General features: G+C 41.3%; 1 protein-coding gene across 6 annotated transcripts in view; it reads right to left on the minus strand.

The window, feature by feature from the left end:
- MPHOSPH8 (M-phase phosphoprotein 8) overlaps positions 1-19,158 on the minus strand; it is a 49,021-nt gene that overhangs the window by 9,884 nt on the left and 19,979 nt on the right. For 3 of the 6 annotated variants that reach the window (XM_029210148.1, XM_029210144.1, XM_029210150.1), the window contains exons 3-7: positions 13,296-14,150; positions 11,180-11,279; positions 8,214-8,471; positions 3,741-3,866; positions 3,572-3,660 (exon numbers count right to left, since the gene is read on the minus strand). In XM_029210148.1, the coding sequence (XP_029065981.1) occupies positions 3,572-3,660; positions 3,741-3,866; positions 8,214-8,471; positions 11,180-11,279; positions 13,296-14,150 (1,428 nt within the window). The remainder of the gene's footprint in view (positions 1-3,571; positions 3,661-3,740; positions 3,867-8,213; positions 8,472-11,179; positions 11,280-13,295; positions 14,151-19,158) is intronic. The other 3 variants (XM_029210149.1, XM_029210145.1, XM_029210147.1) reach the window with 2 other exon arrangements.

Below are 19,158 nucleotides of genomic sequence, written 5' to 3' on the forward strand. Positions count from 1 at the left end.
TCCCTCAAAAGTCTCCTGTGTTTTAGGTAAAACAGGTGAAACGCACATATTCATTATACTCATTTGGTTGGCCCAAAGACAGAAGGCTAGAAATGACCGTGAGAAGTCACACAGGTCCATTCTATTGGTTACAAACTAAAATGAATGCTTTCTGGATGAGACAAATGTTGGCCTATGTAAATATAACCGTTGGGAAGTGAGAGTTTGAGTTCTCTAAGGATACAGAAGGAAATTCAGAAGTGGCAAACAGGACACTGATATGGTTAGTTTCTGAGAGTCCATAACAAAATAGAGAAATTAAAGAAAAGTTCTTTTAATAGAGATAAAACTACAAAAGGCTGACAAAAGATAAAAAGGTAACTATTAGCTAAAATATTTCCGATCACTAGTTCAAACAATCACCATATGAGAAAACCGAACAATTTATTAAATAACATTTGATAAAACCAAAATCCAGTAGTATGAATTAATTTAGCTATAATCTTAAAGTCTAGCAAAATTTGCGTGTCTGAGTAATTGGAGAGAACACAAATATAAGAAAAATGATTCTTGGCCGTAGTACTTTAGACAGACTCAACAGGATTCACTTAAATTGAAATAAGGGGACTTCCCTGGTGGCACAGTGGTTAAGAATCCGCCTACCAATGCAGGAAACACAGGTTTGAGCCCTGGTCTGGTAAGATCCCACATGCCACAGAGCAACTAAGTCTGTGCACCACAACTACTGAGCCTGTGCTCTAGAGCCCGCGAGCCACAACTACTGAGCCCACGTGCCACAACTACTGAAGCCCACACGCCTAGAGCCCGTGCTCTGCAACAAGACAAGCCACTGCAATGAGAAGCCCGCGCACCGCAATTAAGAGTAGCCCCCACTCGCTGCAACTAGAGAAAAGCCCGCGTGCAGTTTGAGAAGGATGGGTGCTAGCTCTTCTCTAAATGTTTGACAGAATTTGCCTGTGAAGCCATCTGGTCCTCGACTTTTATTTGTTGGAAGATTTTTAATTAGTTTCAATTTCATTTACTTGTGATAGGTTTATATTTTCTAATTCTTCTTGGTTCAGTCTTGGAAAATTGTACCTTTCCAAGAATTTGTCCATTTCTTTGTGGTTGTCCATTTTATTGGCATATAGTTGTTTGTGGTAGTCTCTTATAACCCTTTGTATTTCTGTGGTGTCAGCTGTGATTTCTCCTTTTTCATTTCTAATTTTATTGATTTGTGTCCTCTCCCTTTTTTTCTTGATGAGTCTAAGGGTTTATCAATTTTGTTTATCTTCTCAAAGAACCAGCTTTTAGTTTTATTGATCTTTGCTACTGTTTCCTTTGTTTCTATTTATTTCTGCCCTGATCTTTATGATTTCTTTCCTTCTACTGACTTTGGGTTTTCTTTATTCTTTTTTCTCTAGTTGTTTTAAGTGTAGGGTTAGATTGTTTGAGATTTTTCTTGTTTCTTGAGGTGAGAGTGAATTGCTATAAACTTCCCTCTTAGAACTGCTTTTGCTGCATCCCATAGGTTTTGGGTCGTTGTGTTTTCATTGTCATTTGTTTCTATGTATTTTTAATTTCTTCTTTCATTTCTTCTGTGACCTCTTGGTTATTTAATAGTGCAGTGTTTAGCCTCCACGAATTTGTGTTTTTTTACAGTTTTTTTCCTGTAACTGATTTCCAATCTCATCACGTTGTGGTCAGAAAAGATGCTTGATATGATTTCAATTTTCTTAAATTTTCCGAGGCTTGATCTGTGACCCAAGCTGTGATCTAGCCTCAAGAATGTTCCGTGTGCCCTTGAGAAGTGTATTCTGCCACTCTTGGGTGGAATGTTCTATAAATATCTATTAGATCTATCTGGTCTATTGTGTCATTTAAAGCTTGTGTTTCCTTATTTATTTTCTGTTTGGATGATTTGTCCATTGGTGTAAGTGAGGTGTTAAAGTTCCCTACTATTATTGTGTTACTGTCAATTTCTCCTTTCATGGCTGTTAGCATTTGCCTTATGCATTGAGGTGCTCCTATGTTGGGTGCATAAACATTTATAACTGTTATATCTTCTTCTTGGATTGATCCTTTGATCATTATGTAGTGCCCCTCCTTATCTATTGTTAACAATCTTTATTTTAAAGTCTAGTTTATCTGATATGAGTATTGCTACTCCAACTTTATGATTTCCATTTGCATGGAATATCTTTTTCTATCCCTTCGCTTTCAGTCTGTATGTGTCCCCAAGTCTGAAGTGGATCTCTTGTACACAGCATATATATGGAAAATGATTTAAAAATTATAAAATATGTATGAATACATCTAAAATAAACATACAAGAACTATATGAAGAAAAAAGCCCAAAGAACTTTGCTTAAGGGAATAAATGAAGAGTGGAATGAATATACAGTTGTCATATTCCTGGATGGAAGACTCAAAATGTCCATTCTGAGCTAAAATAATCTATATATTTCATGTGGTTTTAATGAAAATCCCAATAATCTTTTTACTGCAGTCGTAAAGGATTCAACCTAACAAATCCACTATTAAAGCAAGAAAACGAAAGAAGAAAATACAAGAATCTTTTCTAAGCAAGGTAGGACACCCAAAAGACTTAAAGGAAAAGATCAACAGATGTAACTACCTAAAAATAAAAATCCCTCCAAGCAATAAGACTCAAAAAATAAAAATGTAAAAACAGAGAATGGGTTAATATGCTTCCATTAAAATCTTTACAAATCAGTGTGAAAAAACCCAGCAACAATAGAAAGCTGGGTGATTTCCCTGGTGGCTCAGTGGTTAAGACTGTGCTTCCACCACAGGGGGCACGCGTTTGATCCCTGGTCAGGGAACTAGATCCTGCAAGCCTCACAGCGCGGACACACACACACACACACACACACACACAAACAATAGAAAGATGGGCAGTTGTTGTAAATAGGGAACTACCAATGAAACACAAATGGTGACATGAAAACGAGGAGTCACTTTCCCCTCAAAGTGCAGAGGTTAAACCACAGACAAAACCAGGCAAATCACGGCTAAAACTAATGGTCATTATACAGGGTTGGAATTACGGGACCTGTAATTTTCTTTCATTTTTAAAAAAATAATAAATAATTGGCTGTGTTGGGTCTTTGTTGCTTCACGTGGGCTTTTCATTGCAGTGGCTTCTCTTGCTGCGGAGCACGGGCTCTAGGCTCGCGGGCTCAGTAGTTGTGGCTCACAGGCTCTAGAGCGCGGGCTCAGTAGTTGTGGCTCACAGGCTCTAGAGCGCAGGCTCAGTAGTTGTGGCACACGGGCTTAGTTGCTCCGCGGCACATGGGATCTTCCTGGACCAGGGCTCGAACCCGTGTCCCCTGCATTGGCAGGTGGATTCTTAACCACTGCGCCACCAGGGAAGCCCTGTAATTTTCTATGTTATACATTTCTAGAATGTTTGAATCCTATAAAGTGAACATGTATCACTTTTATAGTTAGGAAAAGAAAGAATAAAACTGAATTATTTTAAAAGATTTACTTTCAAAATAAATAAATAAATAAATAAAAGAGTTACTTTCCATCTTCCTTTCATGAGATTTTTACAAAGACACTTTACCTCTTGGTCCAGGTTATATTCTTCACTTGAATTAAGTGCAAACTTCACAGTAATATAATCCCCGTTTTTCACAGCATCCCTCAATAAATCTAAAATGAAAGGAAAGATAAATTAGGTTTTACATACCTAGATTCATGAAGGGGATCCCCGTAATTCCAGAACTACTCACTGCTTGGAATTGCTTCTGCTGTTGTAAAATTCTCATCTTCCCCATCAAGATGTTTTTGAAAATCCTCTAATTTCATCCATTCCAACTGCAAATCCATGCCGAAACTCAAAATCTGTTGTCTGCCATCTGGAACACAGAAGAGCCTTATTAAGATACATTTTGCTGGACTATAAAAAAAATACAATGCTGTTTTATTAAATATATGGTGCTCTAATCAGAATGTTACACACACTTTGAACATACGTCACTATGTAACCGAGTCTCTAGTTAAATTTCTGATTTTCTTTGGGAAGTAACATGAATTATCCACTTTTAGAGGTCACACACAAAAAGGCATCAAGACGAATAGGTATACTATTAACTGTAAAATAATAACATATGAATTTTGGAAGCTGAAAGGCAGCGAGAAATCAAGGATTCAGTAAGAGGAAGCTCTAACGTTTCTTCCTTCGGCCGTTCTTCTTGGACAGACGCTCAGCCCTCCTCATCCGGAAGGGCCAGATGCAGAGCATCAACTGCACTGCGCCACCTTACAGGAGGGGCAGCTGTACACTGCTCCCCGCCTCCACGTAGGTACAGGCATTCTGAACGCAGAGACCAGACCCGTGAGTTAGGAAGAGCCACTGCCTGAGGCCATGTCGCACTGGGCTGGGTTTCTCCCCCTGGAAGCGCCACCATGACGCCCCCAGCGCCCTGGGCTCCGAGCCACCCCCCCGCACGCACGAAGCCAGCGCTCATTCCCACCCTCATGTGTCTGGTCCACGGGCTCGTCAACACCACGGCTGAAAACGTTTATTCTCTACGGGCAGTGCAGTGGAGGGGATCTGGGGATAATTCAACATGACCGCACTAGTTTAAAAAGTGAAAAGCACATCAAATATTTGATGGTAGGAGATAAAGGATTTAAACACAGATGGCCAGCAGGCACATGAAAAGATGCTCAACACTGCTAATTTTCAGAGAAATGCAAATCAAAACTACAATGAGGTGTCACCACACAATGGTCAGAATGGTCATCCTCAAAAAGTCTACAAACAATAAACGCTGGAGAGGGTGTAGAGAGAAGGGAACCCTCCTACACGGCTGGTGGGAATGTAAGCTGGTGCAGTCACAATGGAGAAGAGTATGGAGGTTCCTCAGAAAACTAAAAATAGGGACTTCCCTGGTGATCCAGTGGGTAAAACTCCGAACTCCCAATGCAGGAGGCCTGGGTTTGATCCCTGGTCAGGGAACTAGATCCCACGTGCTGCAACTAAAGATCCCCCATGCCGCAACTAAAAGATCCCACAAGCGGCAACGAGATCCCACAAGTGGCAACAAAGATCCCGTGTGCTGTAACTAAGACCAGGAGCAGCCCAAAAATAGAAAAAACAAAACACTAAAAATAGAGCTACCATATAATCCAGCAATCCCACTCCTGCGCATATATTCAGAAAAGACGAAAACTCTAATTTGAAAGAATACACGTACCCCTATGTTCCTAGGAGCCCTAGTTACAACAGCCAAAACATGGAAGCAACCTAAACATCGACAGATGAATGGATAAAGAAAACATGGGGGCTGCCCTGGTGGCACAGTGGTTGAGAATCTGCCTGCTAATGCAGGGGACATGGCTTCGAGCCCTGGTCTGGGAAGATCCCACATGCCACAGAGCAACTAGGCCCCGTGAGCCACAACTACTGAGCTTGCGCGTCTGGAGCCTGTGCTCCGCAACAAGAGAGGCCGCGATAGTGAGAGGCCCGTGCACCGTGATGAAGAGTGGCCCCCGCTTGCCACAACTAGAGAAAGCCCTCGCACTGAAACGAAGACCCAACACAGCCAAAATTAAACAAGTGTGGGGTTAAAAAAAAAAAGAAAATGTGGTACATATGTACAATGGAATATTACTCAGCCATAAAAAAGAATGAAATAATGCCATTTGCAGCAACATGGATGGGCCTAGAGATTATAATACTAAGTGAAGTAAATCAGAGAAAGACATATATGATATCACTTATATGTGGAATCTAAAAAAAAATGATAAAAATGAACTTACTGACAAAAGAGAAACAGACTCACAGACATAGAAAACAAACTGATGGTTGTCAAAGGGGAAAGGAGGGGAGGGATAAATTAGGAGTTTGGGATTAAAAGATACAAACTACTGGGTTTCCCTGGTGGCGCAGTGGTTGAGAGTCCACCTGCCGATGCAGGGGACACAGGTTCGTGCCCTGGTCCGGGACGATCCCACATGCCGCAGAGCAGCTGGGCCCGTGAGCCGTGGCCGCTGAGCCCGCGCGTCCGGAGCCTGTGCTCCGCAACGGGAGAGGCCACAACAGTGAGAGGCCCGCGTACCGCAAAAAAAAAAAAAAAAAAGATACAAACTACTATATATAAAATAGATTTAAAAAAATAATAAAATAAAATAGATAAACAACAAGGACCTACTGTATAGCACAGGGAACCACATTCAGTATCTTGTAACAACCTATAATGGATAAGAATCTGAAAAAGAATATATATGTATGTATACCTGAACCACTTTGCTGTACACCTGAAACTAACTCAACACTGTAAATCAACTATACTTCAAAAAAAAAAAAAAAAGTTAAAGGATTTAAAAGCGTCCCATCACAGAAACAGCACAGCCTTTGTTTCTTTGCTCCACGTTACATGCATGGCTCTAAGTCGCATATATGCTTGTACCTCACTTCCTGAACCCACCTGCTTTCGGGAAGACTGCTAAGTTTGATGAACTCTTGCATAAATTTGTAAGACTATTTTAAATTACTATTTCACATTCTTTAATAGTAATAAGACTATCCAATTTATTTATTTTTTTTTTTTGGCGGTACGCGGGCCTCTCACTGTTGTGGCCCCTCCTGTTGCGGAGCACAGGCTCCAGACGCGCAGGCCCAGCGGCCATGGCCCTCGGGCCCAGCCTTTCCGTGGCACGCGAGATCGTCCCGGACCGGGACACGAACCCGCGTCCCCTGCATCGGCAGGCGGACCCTCAACCACTGCGCCACCAGGGAAGCCCAGACTATCCAATTTTTGTATTTCTTTTTGGGTCAGTTTTGTTAAACTGTATCTTTCCAGGAATTTCCCATTTCAATCAGTTTTCAAATCTATGGTAAGAAAATGCTCATAGAATTATCTTTTTAATCTGGATGCCATCTATAATCACGTCTCTTTTTTCCCTGGAAATACTGTTTAAGTCTTCATTCTTTTTTCCCTTAAACTAACGGTGCCCCAGGCTGCTCTATTCTATTAGTCTTTCAATGAACCAGCTTCTGGGCTTTACCAACACTCCACTGTGAGAGAAGGTCCGAGGTGCTCACCGCCCACACCCTGGCCAGGAGGGGGCCCCTCACATCCTCCCCTGTCCTTGGGCTGTATGTTGTGCCCACTGTTCCCACAGTAGAAACAGTGTCAAGGACACAGCCTGGAAAGAGTAAAAGCTGCTAAGACCACCTGGACTGAACTAAGGCCTCTTCGTAAACTGTTAAGATTCTGCTGGGTGGGCGCGAGGTCTACTCATCCTGCGGCCTCCAAGATGGGCCTCCTGGAAGTTCTCTGCCAGTGCAGCCTGCCACCTCCCCATCTAGGGTGGCTGCCTCTTTCCTGGGTCTCTCCCTGCCCTCTGTGAACGGGGATAGTTTCAGGGTTCACCCAGGAGCTCCCCAGGTGGCTGGACCAACACCTACTGGACCTAGTGTTTATTGCTTGGTATCTCAGCAGCTGTGCTATTTGGTATTTGCCCTCTGGGCAACCCACTGCCCCCACCCCCACCGCACTGTCCCGGTCTCCTGAAAGCTCCAAAACGGTCTCCTGCAAGCTCCAAAACGTGCCACAGGCCTGTCTTGTCTGTATCCCAGAGCCTAGTTGCTCTGTAGTAATAGGGCCCCCAAGCTACCTGCTTTGCCATATATACCAAATATTTCAGAACTTCTCTTCAGCTGTTTCACGAGTTATACAAAAATGTATCAGATTAACCTCTTTTGTTTATTCTGTCCTATCCCTTTATTACTCTTCTCCACAGCTACTGTCCTATGTACTCTATACACGGCCTTCCCCATCTCAGCTAATTCCGGTATCCTCAGGATAGCACTTACAATCTAACCTCATTTAATAAGTGTTATTTACTGCAAAGTTAAAAGGGAAGAATACAAATAAGTTTGTATTTGATAGTTTTCTGAAAGAAATCTAGTAAGATATACCATCAGACTGCTTGGCAAGAGTAGGTAAGGCAGCAAACCAGAAATCTGTATAATTTCTAAATGTGCTGAGCATACTACATCAATTTCTGATTAATTCAGAAATCACAGAATAATCTAAGTCTTCAATACAAAATGTTATTTATTCAGGAGATTCAAATGGTTTTCTACTCCATCCTGAGATCAGAATGACCGTGGGAGCAGAGAGGAAGGTGAGGGAGACAGCTCAGTGCACAGAACAGAGAACGCTCCGCAGAATGACTACGGACACACCTACCAGAATTCTCGTCCGCTTGGGGCGTGCTGTCCACAACCTCTTGACCACCATCTGCAGCTATATATGCCCATGTATCAGTCTCATCTCTCGTACTTCTCGTTTCTTTAAGTAGCTGCTTGTTTTCCTTGCTCCTGTGGTCTCCTGTGACTTTACAATCTGGTGGTACTTCTTCTCTTTTCCGATTATTCTCAGGAAAATCATTTTTTTCTTCTGGAGTTAATTTAAATAAATCAAATGCATTTCTGATTTCCTTAAATGCTAGTGACAAAAATAAGTTGATAATAAATGAGTCACAAATTTCTGTTGTAACCAAAAGAAAATCTGGGTTAGTGTTAAAAAAAAGAGATATTTTCTTAATTCTTACTAATATCTGCCTTGGTTAGAAAGTCTGGTCAGGTTGACTATCACAGCCATGAAGTTCTTTCCATTCATCTTTCTACTGGCCGCTCCATATTCAGAAAGGACGTCCAAAGTAAATGGTTATTCTTCTGGGGCTCTGAACCACTCCCAGTTTTGACAAAGGCCGCTGCAGACAGCAAGCCTCAAAATAATCCTAGTCACACCACCAACTGTCCTTCTGCTGAGACAGCTGCCTCCAGTTGTATCCTGAAGGTAGTAACCTTGTACAAAAAGGACTTCTGGTGGAGAGTGGGAGGGGTGTAAGGGTGTCAGCACGCTGACTGTGGCCTGGCAACACTGCACCTGATGCCTGTGGAAATCCACTCGCTTTTAACTAAAGATATGAGAAAAACTCTATTATAAACTTTGGGTACATAGCGGATAGGTTTTTTTACTCAATTCTTTCATGTTAAATAGGGACATCTTCTCAGTAGCACTCTTAAGTCACTTCTCATTTATCTTCCTCAAGAACTGCACAGGCTTGTTTCAAATAGCTTAAACACCTGTGATAAACTACAGTTTGCTAAGAGTACAGGTACTCTGGTTAATGCTCAAAATGGTGTGGCCAGCAGAAAAGCAAGCATTATTAAATATGAGTGCAATCCTTACCAACACAAACTTGAACCTTTTATTTTCAATAAAAAAGCTAGTCCAAAAAAGGCTCTCTCTCGATAAAGATTTACTGTTTCCAAATCACAGTGAAAGGAACTTAAGTAATTTACCAATTTTGTTTTCTACTATGTGCCTTAAAGATACCTCACTAAAAACTAGTACCTGGGGACTTCCCTGGTGGTCCAGCGGTTAAGATTTCACGCTACCAACGCAAGGGGCCCGGGTCCGATCCCTGGTCAGGGAACTAGATCTCGCATGCCGCAACTAAGAGTCTGCATGCCACAACTAAAGATCCTGCGTGCTGCAACTAAGACCCAGTGCAGCCAAAAAAAAAAAAGGTATCTGACACCAGAGAATGACATACGCAGAAGGTAATATTGTATAGTGACAGCACTGAGGTTGATTGTTACAGACATATTTAAACTCTGAGTATTAAATGGTGACATCCTAATTATTTATACAGAACATTGGTCCAATAACAAAAATACAGAACAGCAGCTAGAAATTTATCTCATTCAATGTTCAGAGATAAAAGGGTTAACCATTCTTTCCATTATTTTCTGCAGATAAGTCCTTTTTTCTCGTATTTAAATCTGATGGCAACTGAATCCTGGCATTTTCCCAAGCTACTGTATGAAGAGGATGCTGAAGGCCACCACACCACAGCATCTGCAACGTAAGGACTCTCACGTTCACCAGTTCCGGCACACTTCCAAAGTATACCCAACAACCCAGCTTTATTTCTGTCCAGGAGGCTGGGTGCCAAGCATCAGATATAAGCACAGGTACACATAAGCAGCAAGATTACGGTCAACACTCTGAAAATTGAAAATGGAAGACACAGTGAGGCCCGTGAAGCCACATCACCCTACCAGGCCTGGATCGGAAGCAGATAGGTTTTAGTTTCAGGGATACTAAAAATCAGACTCCCTGGAGTGCCCTTATGAACTTAATGAATAGTCATTTAAGACTAAACATTCACAGTAAAAATGTACCTGAAACTGACAGATAAGATACTCGGAGGAAGAAAAAGCTATTAACCAGTTCTAAGCTTACAATATTTTGAATCTCCAATCACTCTCTAAAGAAAAGATGCTTAAAGCTGTTACATCGCTGTGAACAGGTACAGTCTTTACACTATACTCACCTGCACACAACCCATCAAAGCACCACTGCTCCTTCCCAGAGTCCCTCAGCCGGAGGCTTACTGCCAAGTCTAAACTGAGGTCTAGAACCCAAACCCACTTTTAATATTACCTCAGTTACACACAGCTTTGGGGAGAAAACCCACAAGAAATCATCCATCTCTTAGAAATCACCGCTTCCACGAGAACATGTGTTCCAGGTACTTTCTGGTGTGTGAACTAAAATATCCAGTTTTATTCAAACACTGTAATGGTGAATGTCTTATAAAGTACTTGTTCCAGTACTAATATGCACTATGGATCCTTAATTGAGCTATATCTTGATGTGATCAAATGTACATTCATTATATTTATACAAATGACACAGAGCTAAATAAATATATAAATATATTAAACAGTAGTTTACCTCAGCATCTACTATAAAAGAGATACTTATTTACTTTTCTGTCATAACTAATCTCCTATCTTTCTAAAGATAATGTATTCCCAACCTGAAACTAAAACATTGTAAGTTGACTATATTTCAATAAAATAAAAATAAAAATATATATATATTCTACCTCATATCCAAAAGGAAAAAGAACAAGGTGAACAGAAGGAGGGGGAGTTAATTATATTAATAATATAAATTATTATGTAAGTAACTAAGATAACTGGTAAACAAAAAGCATAAGGTTCTAAATTCCCCAGTAAACGTATTCTCTAGCTCTATGACCCTGCAGCTTAGAAGAGAGAGTCGGTCTTTACAATGAACTAGACTCATTGTCTGAAAGACCCATGTAAATGACAAATGTCAGTATTCACACTCACTCTTTAATGCCTTGGGCTCTTTTCGGCCTTTTTCTTCCTTGTCCAAATCATGCTTTTTCGGGTATTTTTCTTTGGGTTCATTTTTTTTGGTCTCTTTCTCCTGAAAAAGACACATGTAAGACCCAAAACAAGAACAGACAGAGCTGACACTGATTCTGAAAACTGGAAAACAGGTTCCTGGCATCAGGTCCCCCTTTTATGCACTGTGCACATGACCCCTGATAACTACATCTGCGCTCACATCAAATGCTTCCTCAGTCAAGCCTACCCCTCAACCTTGACAATTTACAAAATATCACATTCAAAAGCCAACACCAAGTTTCCTCACTCTCTTTGAGGAATTATTAAAACTAAAACATGTAAAATTATTTTTATAATAGTGAGATAAGCTCTATTAAATATATCTTTGCAAGAATTTAAAGACTCAGAAGGTTAGCGCACTCTGTGCTATTATTTAAGGAAAAAGTGGTATGTTCGTCTCTCTTTTTTTTGGCCGTGCGGCGCGGCATGTGGGATCTTAGTTCTTCAACCAAGAATCGAACCCACGCCCCCTGCACTGGAAGAGCGGAGTCTTAATCACTGGACCGCCAGGGAAGTCCCACAAGTGGTATCGTCTTGAGACAACAGGGGGAACATACAAGTAGGATGTGAAAAGCTAATAAAATAAGCTGAGGAAGCTATAAGCTTTACTTCACAATGCTACATAGTAGCTGAATACCTCTAAAAACCCCTGACTTTTGTTCACAAATTAGCCCCCAGTTTTCTAGTTGCGGTCAGTCCAAAAGAAAGCAAGTCTGGAGACTGCTGGGGCGGTTCAAAAGCTGGATGATCAGCATTTATAACTGCCTCTCACTAATCAGGCTTGAAGGGGAGCAGAATTCGCCTCCCCAAGTATGCCTCTTGGGCGTATTACTTCTTTTAAGCTGCTTATTTTCCAAGAAACAGCAGGCATGGGGAAAACTCTGAAAACCAAGTAGGAGCTGCCCTCTTGTGAGAAACATTTGCATCTGTAAGGGAGATCTCCGTTTGTAAGGGTGTCTCCCAAACCTCCAGAGACATCAGTGGAGCAGCAAGGACTTCCATCTGTGTGACCACCCTGCCCTTGTCTACTGTGCTTTGCCTGGCCGCTGCCCCTGCTTCCCCATCTTCAACATCCTCTTTGGTCTTTGGCTGAGGACGGTACATGAGGTGAGGACTTCGTCCGTTTTGGCGAGTTACTCCGTTTTCCTGGGTCTCTTCCATGTGTACGCGTTATTAAACTTGTTTGATCTTCCCCCTGTTCATCAGTCTCATGCCAATTCAATTCTAAACCAGCCAGACAAACCTAGAAGGGAGAGGAGAATTTCCTACTTCTGATACACTATTATCCCCCTAATGGTAGAAAAGCTTCGTACACAGACACACCTCAGAGATACTGCGGGTTCGATTCCAGACCCCTGCAAATAAGGCGAACATTGCACTAAAGTGAGTCACAATTTCTTTTGTCTTCCAGGTCATATAAAAGTTATGTTTTTACTATAGTATTAAGTGTGCAACAGCATTATGTCTAAAAAACCGTACATACCTTAATTAAAAAAAATACTGCTAAAAAATGCTAGCCATTATCTGAGCTTTCAGCCTTTTTTGCGATAGCAACATCAAAGATCACCGATCACAAACACTGTAACACCTACAGTATTAACCTCCCCAGTGGTCCAGTGGTCAAGGCTCCGCACTTCCACTGCAGGGGGCCCGGGTTCGATCCCTAGTTGGGGAAGTTCCATATGCCGCGTGGGGTGGCCAAAAAACAAAACAAAAGTTTAAAACACTGCAAGAATGACCAAAATGTGGCACAGAGGCACGAGGTGAGCAGATGCTGTTGGGAAAACGGCGCCGATAAACCTGATCGACGCAGGGTCCCCACAGACCTCCAATCTGTAAAAAAGGCACTATCTGTGAAGTGCAAGAAAACGAGGTTGGTCTGCTGCGGCTTTACCGTCTCCTCTTCATTACTTGTGGAGCTTCCTGACCACTCAAGAGTGCTAGCTTGATCTGAACATCTGTGTGTTGTGTGAGATGCAAGCTACAGCCCTTCAATCAGATCGAGCCATCCCCTCCACCCTGCCCCAGTACTCACCTCCGCACTCACCTCCCCCGAGGAGTCTGCGGGCCTGGAGCCTCTCTCCTCCGCACACGGTCTGGAGCTCTTCTGTGCTGGGGCGGAGGCAGCCATTGGCTTATCTAACTCAGCGCTACTTAGGCCTTTGTCGGGATTCCTCTGCTTTTTCTGTGTATTTTTCTTCTCTAAGAGGCTCTTGTTTTCTAGCTTTTTGCTCTCTTTAAGTTCCTCTGTCCTTCTCAGTTTCTTTTTCTTCCTCTTTGCTTTGACATCATCCTCATCAGCGCTCACAGTGCCATCCTGCTGTTTATCAGAAACAGTATCTTGAATTGCCTCCGGCTCTGCTTTATCTTTTGCACCTTTAATTGGCTGCTTCTCGTTTCTGTTGTCAGAATGCAAATCTTCACTGTCTTCTTCCTGAAAAGGAGAATCACTAAGGACACTCAATTCGGAGTCCACCTGAGATTCAACACATTTCTCTTTTTTTGTTTTTCTGTTTTCTTTGGAATCTTCTCTTTTTTTAGTCTTTAAATCTCTTATTTCACCCTTTTTAACTTTCTTTAACTCCTTAGTTTCTTTTATATCATCTTTTTTGGGCTTTTTGGATTCCTTTAATTCTTCTTTGGCTTCCAAAATTCTTTTCTTTGTCCTTAAATCAAAAACCATACTTTCAGAGGAGCCCTCTAGGTCTGGTTTGGGTTTATCTTTTAGTTTCCCAGTCTTTGCTTTTTTCTTTTTCAGATCATCTGGGCTTTTCTCTTCTTTTTGCCTTAGTTTTTTCTTTTTCTTCTTTGAAGAAGTGTCTTCTTTGGTCTCACTTTGTTGATCACTATCAGAGTTTGCCTCAAATATGTCATTATTTAAGGGCAGTCTCTATAAAGTATAAAAAAGATTTAAGTACTCATTAACATAGTAATTTAAAAGGTTTTGAACAGCAGTACTAATGAAATCTGGTAGGAATTTTTTTCTCCAAGCAGTTTCTCAACTCCTTAAAATTACTTACGTGAGTTAACGTTGTACAATATTACTTATATTTCTGATTTAACAAATAGGTCTTGGTGGTGACAAAAAGGGTCAGTTTAAGGGAACAGATAAACACAGAGGGACAGAAAATGTCAACGCTGCTGTAGGTCCCAACAGTCATATGTATGGTGGGTTGCACATGATTCCAACTTCAGAATTTCCAGAAACACCAAGGAAGGAATTTGTACAGACTTTACTGGATGCCAAAATAGTAGTTACAAACCCAAATACAAAGATTTTTTTAAGACTTTGGATCCCAGAATATCTTTAAACTTGCTGTTACATTTCACAGTTTACATAAGAAACTAGCAAGACTGCAAAGAAATCTTACTTCCCCAATTGACTTGGTTCGTGTAATACAGTAATCTGAAATATCCCCTCTGGAAAATATCTTTTCCTATTCTAAACAAACAAACAAAACCCCTTAAGAATAAAGTCTCTGTATAGATACAAAAACACTATGCAAAGCATTTTCAGTTCCCATTTCCCCAAATTCTCTTCTAAATGACTTGGGGAAGCAAAGGAGGGAGAGAAAGGATAGGTGTATTTTTAGAAGTTAAACGACCACCACCAAGGTTACTAAGGCAGCAGAATGCGGTGGCATCGGCAAAGCTTTCTGACTCCTCCTACAGCGCTTCATAAAGACAGAGCAACTGGAGAGCAAAACAAACCCCCCACAGACGACATCCATAACCCAATTAGGTGGCCAAGTATCCCAAGGAACCCCAAAATATAAGCTGGTAGGGACAAACTACTAACAGCCGTAAGACCTCTGTAGCATGAATATCTCCACAACAGCGAGCAAAGGCAGCAATGAAAATGGGAGAAACACTGAAAAGTCTGGCAGGTGACCATGTGGGGAGCAGCTGAAAGGGGAGGAGCTTTGGGCACCAGATGGCGCAGGGCTGGTCCAGGCCCTGGGGATGCTCCCTGCCAGGATGGCCGAGACAAGGTCCACAGTGAGAAGCAGCAGAGACCAGATTCCAAATAAAGCAGGACAGAGAAACAGAAAGAAAATAGAAGATTCAGACGTAAGTGGTGGTGCTGGCGGCGGGGCGAAAACAGAGCCGGAAAAGCCCTCACAGAGTCTAAGACTAGACTGTCCAACCCTCCGAAAAACAGTAAAGAAGGTTGCCCAGCAGCCACGAAGCTAAACAGATTATCTTGTTCTCCTCCTCTGCCTTCTAAAATTTCAGAAAAAGAAATTTCACATAAATATAAGCAACAGAAATTGATTAGGATAGAATATTTTACTAAACTGTTATAAGAAAAAACAGACTAAGGAAAAAAAAAAAAACAGACTAAGGAATAGAGTAACTAACCTAAAAAGGACAACAGCATGTCCGAAAGACACGCCTACTTTAAAAAGAACCAAGAGGCCCCAAATGTAGTCACTCATTGTAAGCCCACCAAGACCTAATGCCTAACCTCTCCCGTGATTGGAATTTTAAACGCTTCAGTCTGGAATTTCCTGGTCAGGACTGGTGAGGTAACTTCCCTAGTAAGACCCCCAGTCTCCCCCTAAGGGAAGGTGACCCAGCCTGAAATCATCCACTCTTTTAACCTCCTTATCCCACCTCCTCTGCCAAAAACAACCTTCCCTTTTATACAGCTCCTGGGAGCAACCTTCTCTTTGTTAGACGGGATGCTGCCTGATCCATGAATTGGATAAAGTCAATTAGATCTTCAAATTGCCTCAGTTGAATTTTGGTTTCTACAAAGCAGTGAAAATAAAAAAATTTGAGGCATCAGGTAAAAAGACTAAGTCATTTATAAGAGAAAGAAAACTCAGATTTGTCATTAGAGAGCAGTGCTTCAAACTGGGTATGGAGGGAAGGGAGGGCAGGGAGAACAGGTCCTAATTAACAACAAACAAATAAACCTCTTTATCAAACTGATGACCACACAGAAGAAAAAAAGAATTAATCCATGTAACTTTTGAACAATCAACAACCGAAGTGAATATACTGTAAGGACAAAAAGAACTGCAAATAAATTTGGAATTTTACAGTAGAATGGGCATAGCAAACCTGAAACTGATTTCTAATTATTGTAGGACTCAGTAAATGAGTACATATAATGTTGATGAGAACCAGAGTTCTCATGGAAGAAAAGGGAGACAGAACTGCGGACGGTGAGAATGATAGGAGGACGCTGAGGTGATGGACCGAAATTACAGACGTCGGTGTGAACTTGACTTAAAACAAATAAATGTGTATTTTTTCCCTTTATCTCTGTCTAAAGGGCCTGGAAATAATGATGTCCCAGTAGCAATAAGTACATCTTGGTTTCTAAATTCTATTCTCCTCTAAAAAGAATCAGGATTCCCTGGAAAATAGGTGATATCAGGGCCAGAACAGGAAAGTACATGCTACTGGGGAACCTTGCGCCAGAGAGCAAAGACAGACAGGGACATAGCAAGAGGACACAGGAGCTGGCCTAAAGGGGCTCTCACAAGCCAATGTGGGACCGTTTTAGCATTAATGTAAACAATAACAGTAATTAAATAAAAAGATTCCATGAATGTGTACTGGTATTTAAAAAATTTAAGGGGGTGGGAGGAGCTGCTCTTTATAGGATACAAAATGAAAAATATGGAGTAACAGGATTAGAAAAGTCATTATTTGAAGCCACCACAGTAATAACTAATTAAGGCAAGATTCTTCAAAGTATTTTATGGAACAGATGAACTTATCTGCAAAGCAGAAATAGAGTTGCAAATGTAGAGAACTTACGGTTACCAAGGGGGGAAGTGGAGGGGTGGGATGAATTGGGAGATTGGGATTGACATATACACACTGTTGATACTATGTATAAAATAGATAACTGAAAAGAACCTACTGTATAGCAGCGGGAACTCTACTCAGTGCTCTGTGGTGACCTAAATGGGAAGGAAATCTAAAAAAGAGGGGATATATGTATACGTATAGCTGATTCACTTTGCTGCACAGCAGAAACTAACAACATTGTAAAGCAGCTATACTCCAATACAAATTTTAAAAAAAGAATAAAAGATTCTTCAAAGTATTTGAAAATCATGGATGAGAGGTTGTTGGGGAACAAGTGATTCTCACCATCTCAAAGATTACTTATAAGCAGGTTGCTTACTATCAGGTTACTTATTATCATATTACTTACTATTTTACAAGGGAAAAAGGTACCTTTAAAAGGGGAGAAAAACTGATGCACCTCACTTTATCACATAATTATAATTTAACATCAGCAATGAGATAACGGACACATGGCTCATCTCTTGATGTCACGTACCTTTACCTACAGAATACATTGGCCAGAATGTTTACACTAAATCTACAAATCATCTAATTCCAATTTAAAAAATACTATTTGTGATTTAACATTAATTACCATTCATCTAATTCCAATGTGAAGAACCTTCTATAAAACAACTGGCCTGGTGTCTTAAAAGGGGGGCAAAGGGCTCTGGAGTGCTCTAGATGAGAGGAAACCGAAGACGGGAGACTAAACGCATGCAGGACAGAGAGCGGTGAAGGACACCCCAGGACCTCCAGGAAACCCACACGGTGTCACCAGGCACCAGCTGTGTATGGGACAACAGCACTGCTGCTGTCATGCTGCTGAGGTATCACCAGTCCTGATGCAGCAGAGGGTCTGTGTTGCTATGATACACATGGTCAGGAACACAAAGGCAAAGTCTGCAACTCGCTCAAGGCTCACCTGAAAGCTACCCCTTTGGTTTAAGCAAGTTCTGTAAGAGAGACTTCTCAAATTTCCCTCAATCCTGAAGAGTTTACAACTGACTTCCACCTTCTTGAAAACCATTTTCCTAAAGACTAGTGTTGACCTCCTTGTTTCCAAGCAGAACAGCCTGATTTTACTTAAATTTTCTGCATTGGTAAAGGGGAAAAGGGGGGAAAAAGAGGAAGAATAAACGATGCTTGCTAGGTGCAAGACTAATATTACTTCGAAAAAATTTTAAACAAGAATTTTAAAACTGAATTATTTTTTCAAAATACTTACAATCCATCAGATTCTTAGTTGGAACACAGTAATAAGAAACACTATCCTGCACACTCCACCAACTCCCCACACTCCACATTTCCAGCCCAGATCTCCCTCCTTCAACTCAGACCCATGTTGCCAATGCGAGACTGGCCATCTTTACTTGGATGACAAGTAAGTAACTAAAATCTCATGTGTTCAAAACTGGAACTGTTCCCTGAATAACACCATCACTTACCTAGGTTCCCAAGCCAGTAACCTGAGACATCTCTGACACCACTTCTTCCTTCATCAGCTCAGTCACCGATCCTATGTGCATCAATTCTCCAACCTCCCCACCTCAGTTCAGCCCCTCACCTCTCCCCGCCAGCAGCCTCTCCCCACTCCAGAGTCAGGTCAGGACCACAGCGTCTCAGAATCACCTTCCCAGTGATGTTAGTAATAAAGGCAGAAGGAATGTCAGAATTAGAAAATCACTATTTTCCAACCTGCAATGAAATAATAGTTCTAGGCAACAATCTTCAAAGGCTCCTAAAATACACACGAAATGTGAGGAGTTTTCTCATGGTAGATAAGACTGAAAACACCTAATCTCAACGATCCTGTTAACTTCACTGGAAAGGAGTCAGCTAGACAAGATGGGCCTTCTGATGTGTTATAGCACCACTCATGACCATCCTTGCAAAATAAATAAATCAACCAATAAACTTGAGAGCAATCCTGCTTCTACATCTAGCTACCAGTTCATAAGAACACGGGACAGAGGAACATGTTATAAGCTATCATGTGCTCATCCAAACCCAGAATATGGGAAATTCTACAGAAAAACAATGTGGTCTCTTCATCAAATAAACATGATGGGGAAAAATAGGGGAAA

Source organism: Monodon monoceros, unplaced genomic scaffold (assembly GCF_005190385.1).
Source record: "Monodon monoceros isolate NGI ecotype Baffin Bay Population unplaced genomic scaffold, NGI_Narwhal_1 Super_Scaffold_8, whole genome shotgun sequence".
NCBI classification, from domain to species: Eukaryota; Metazoa; Chordata; class Mammalia; order Artiodactyla; family Monodontidae; genus Monodon; species Monodon monoceros.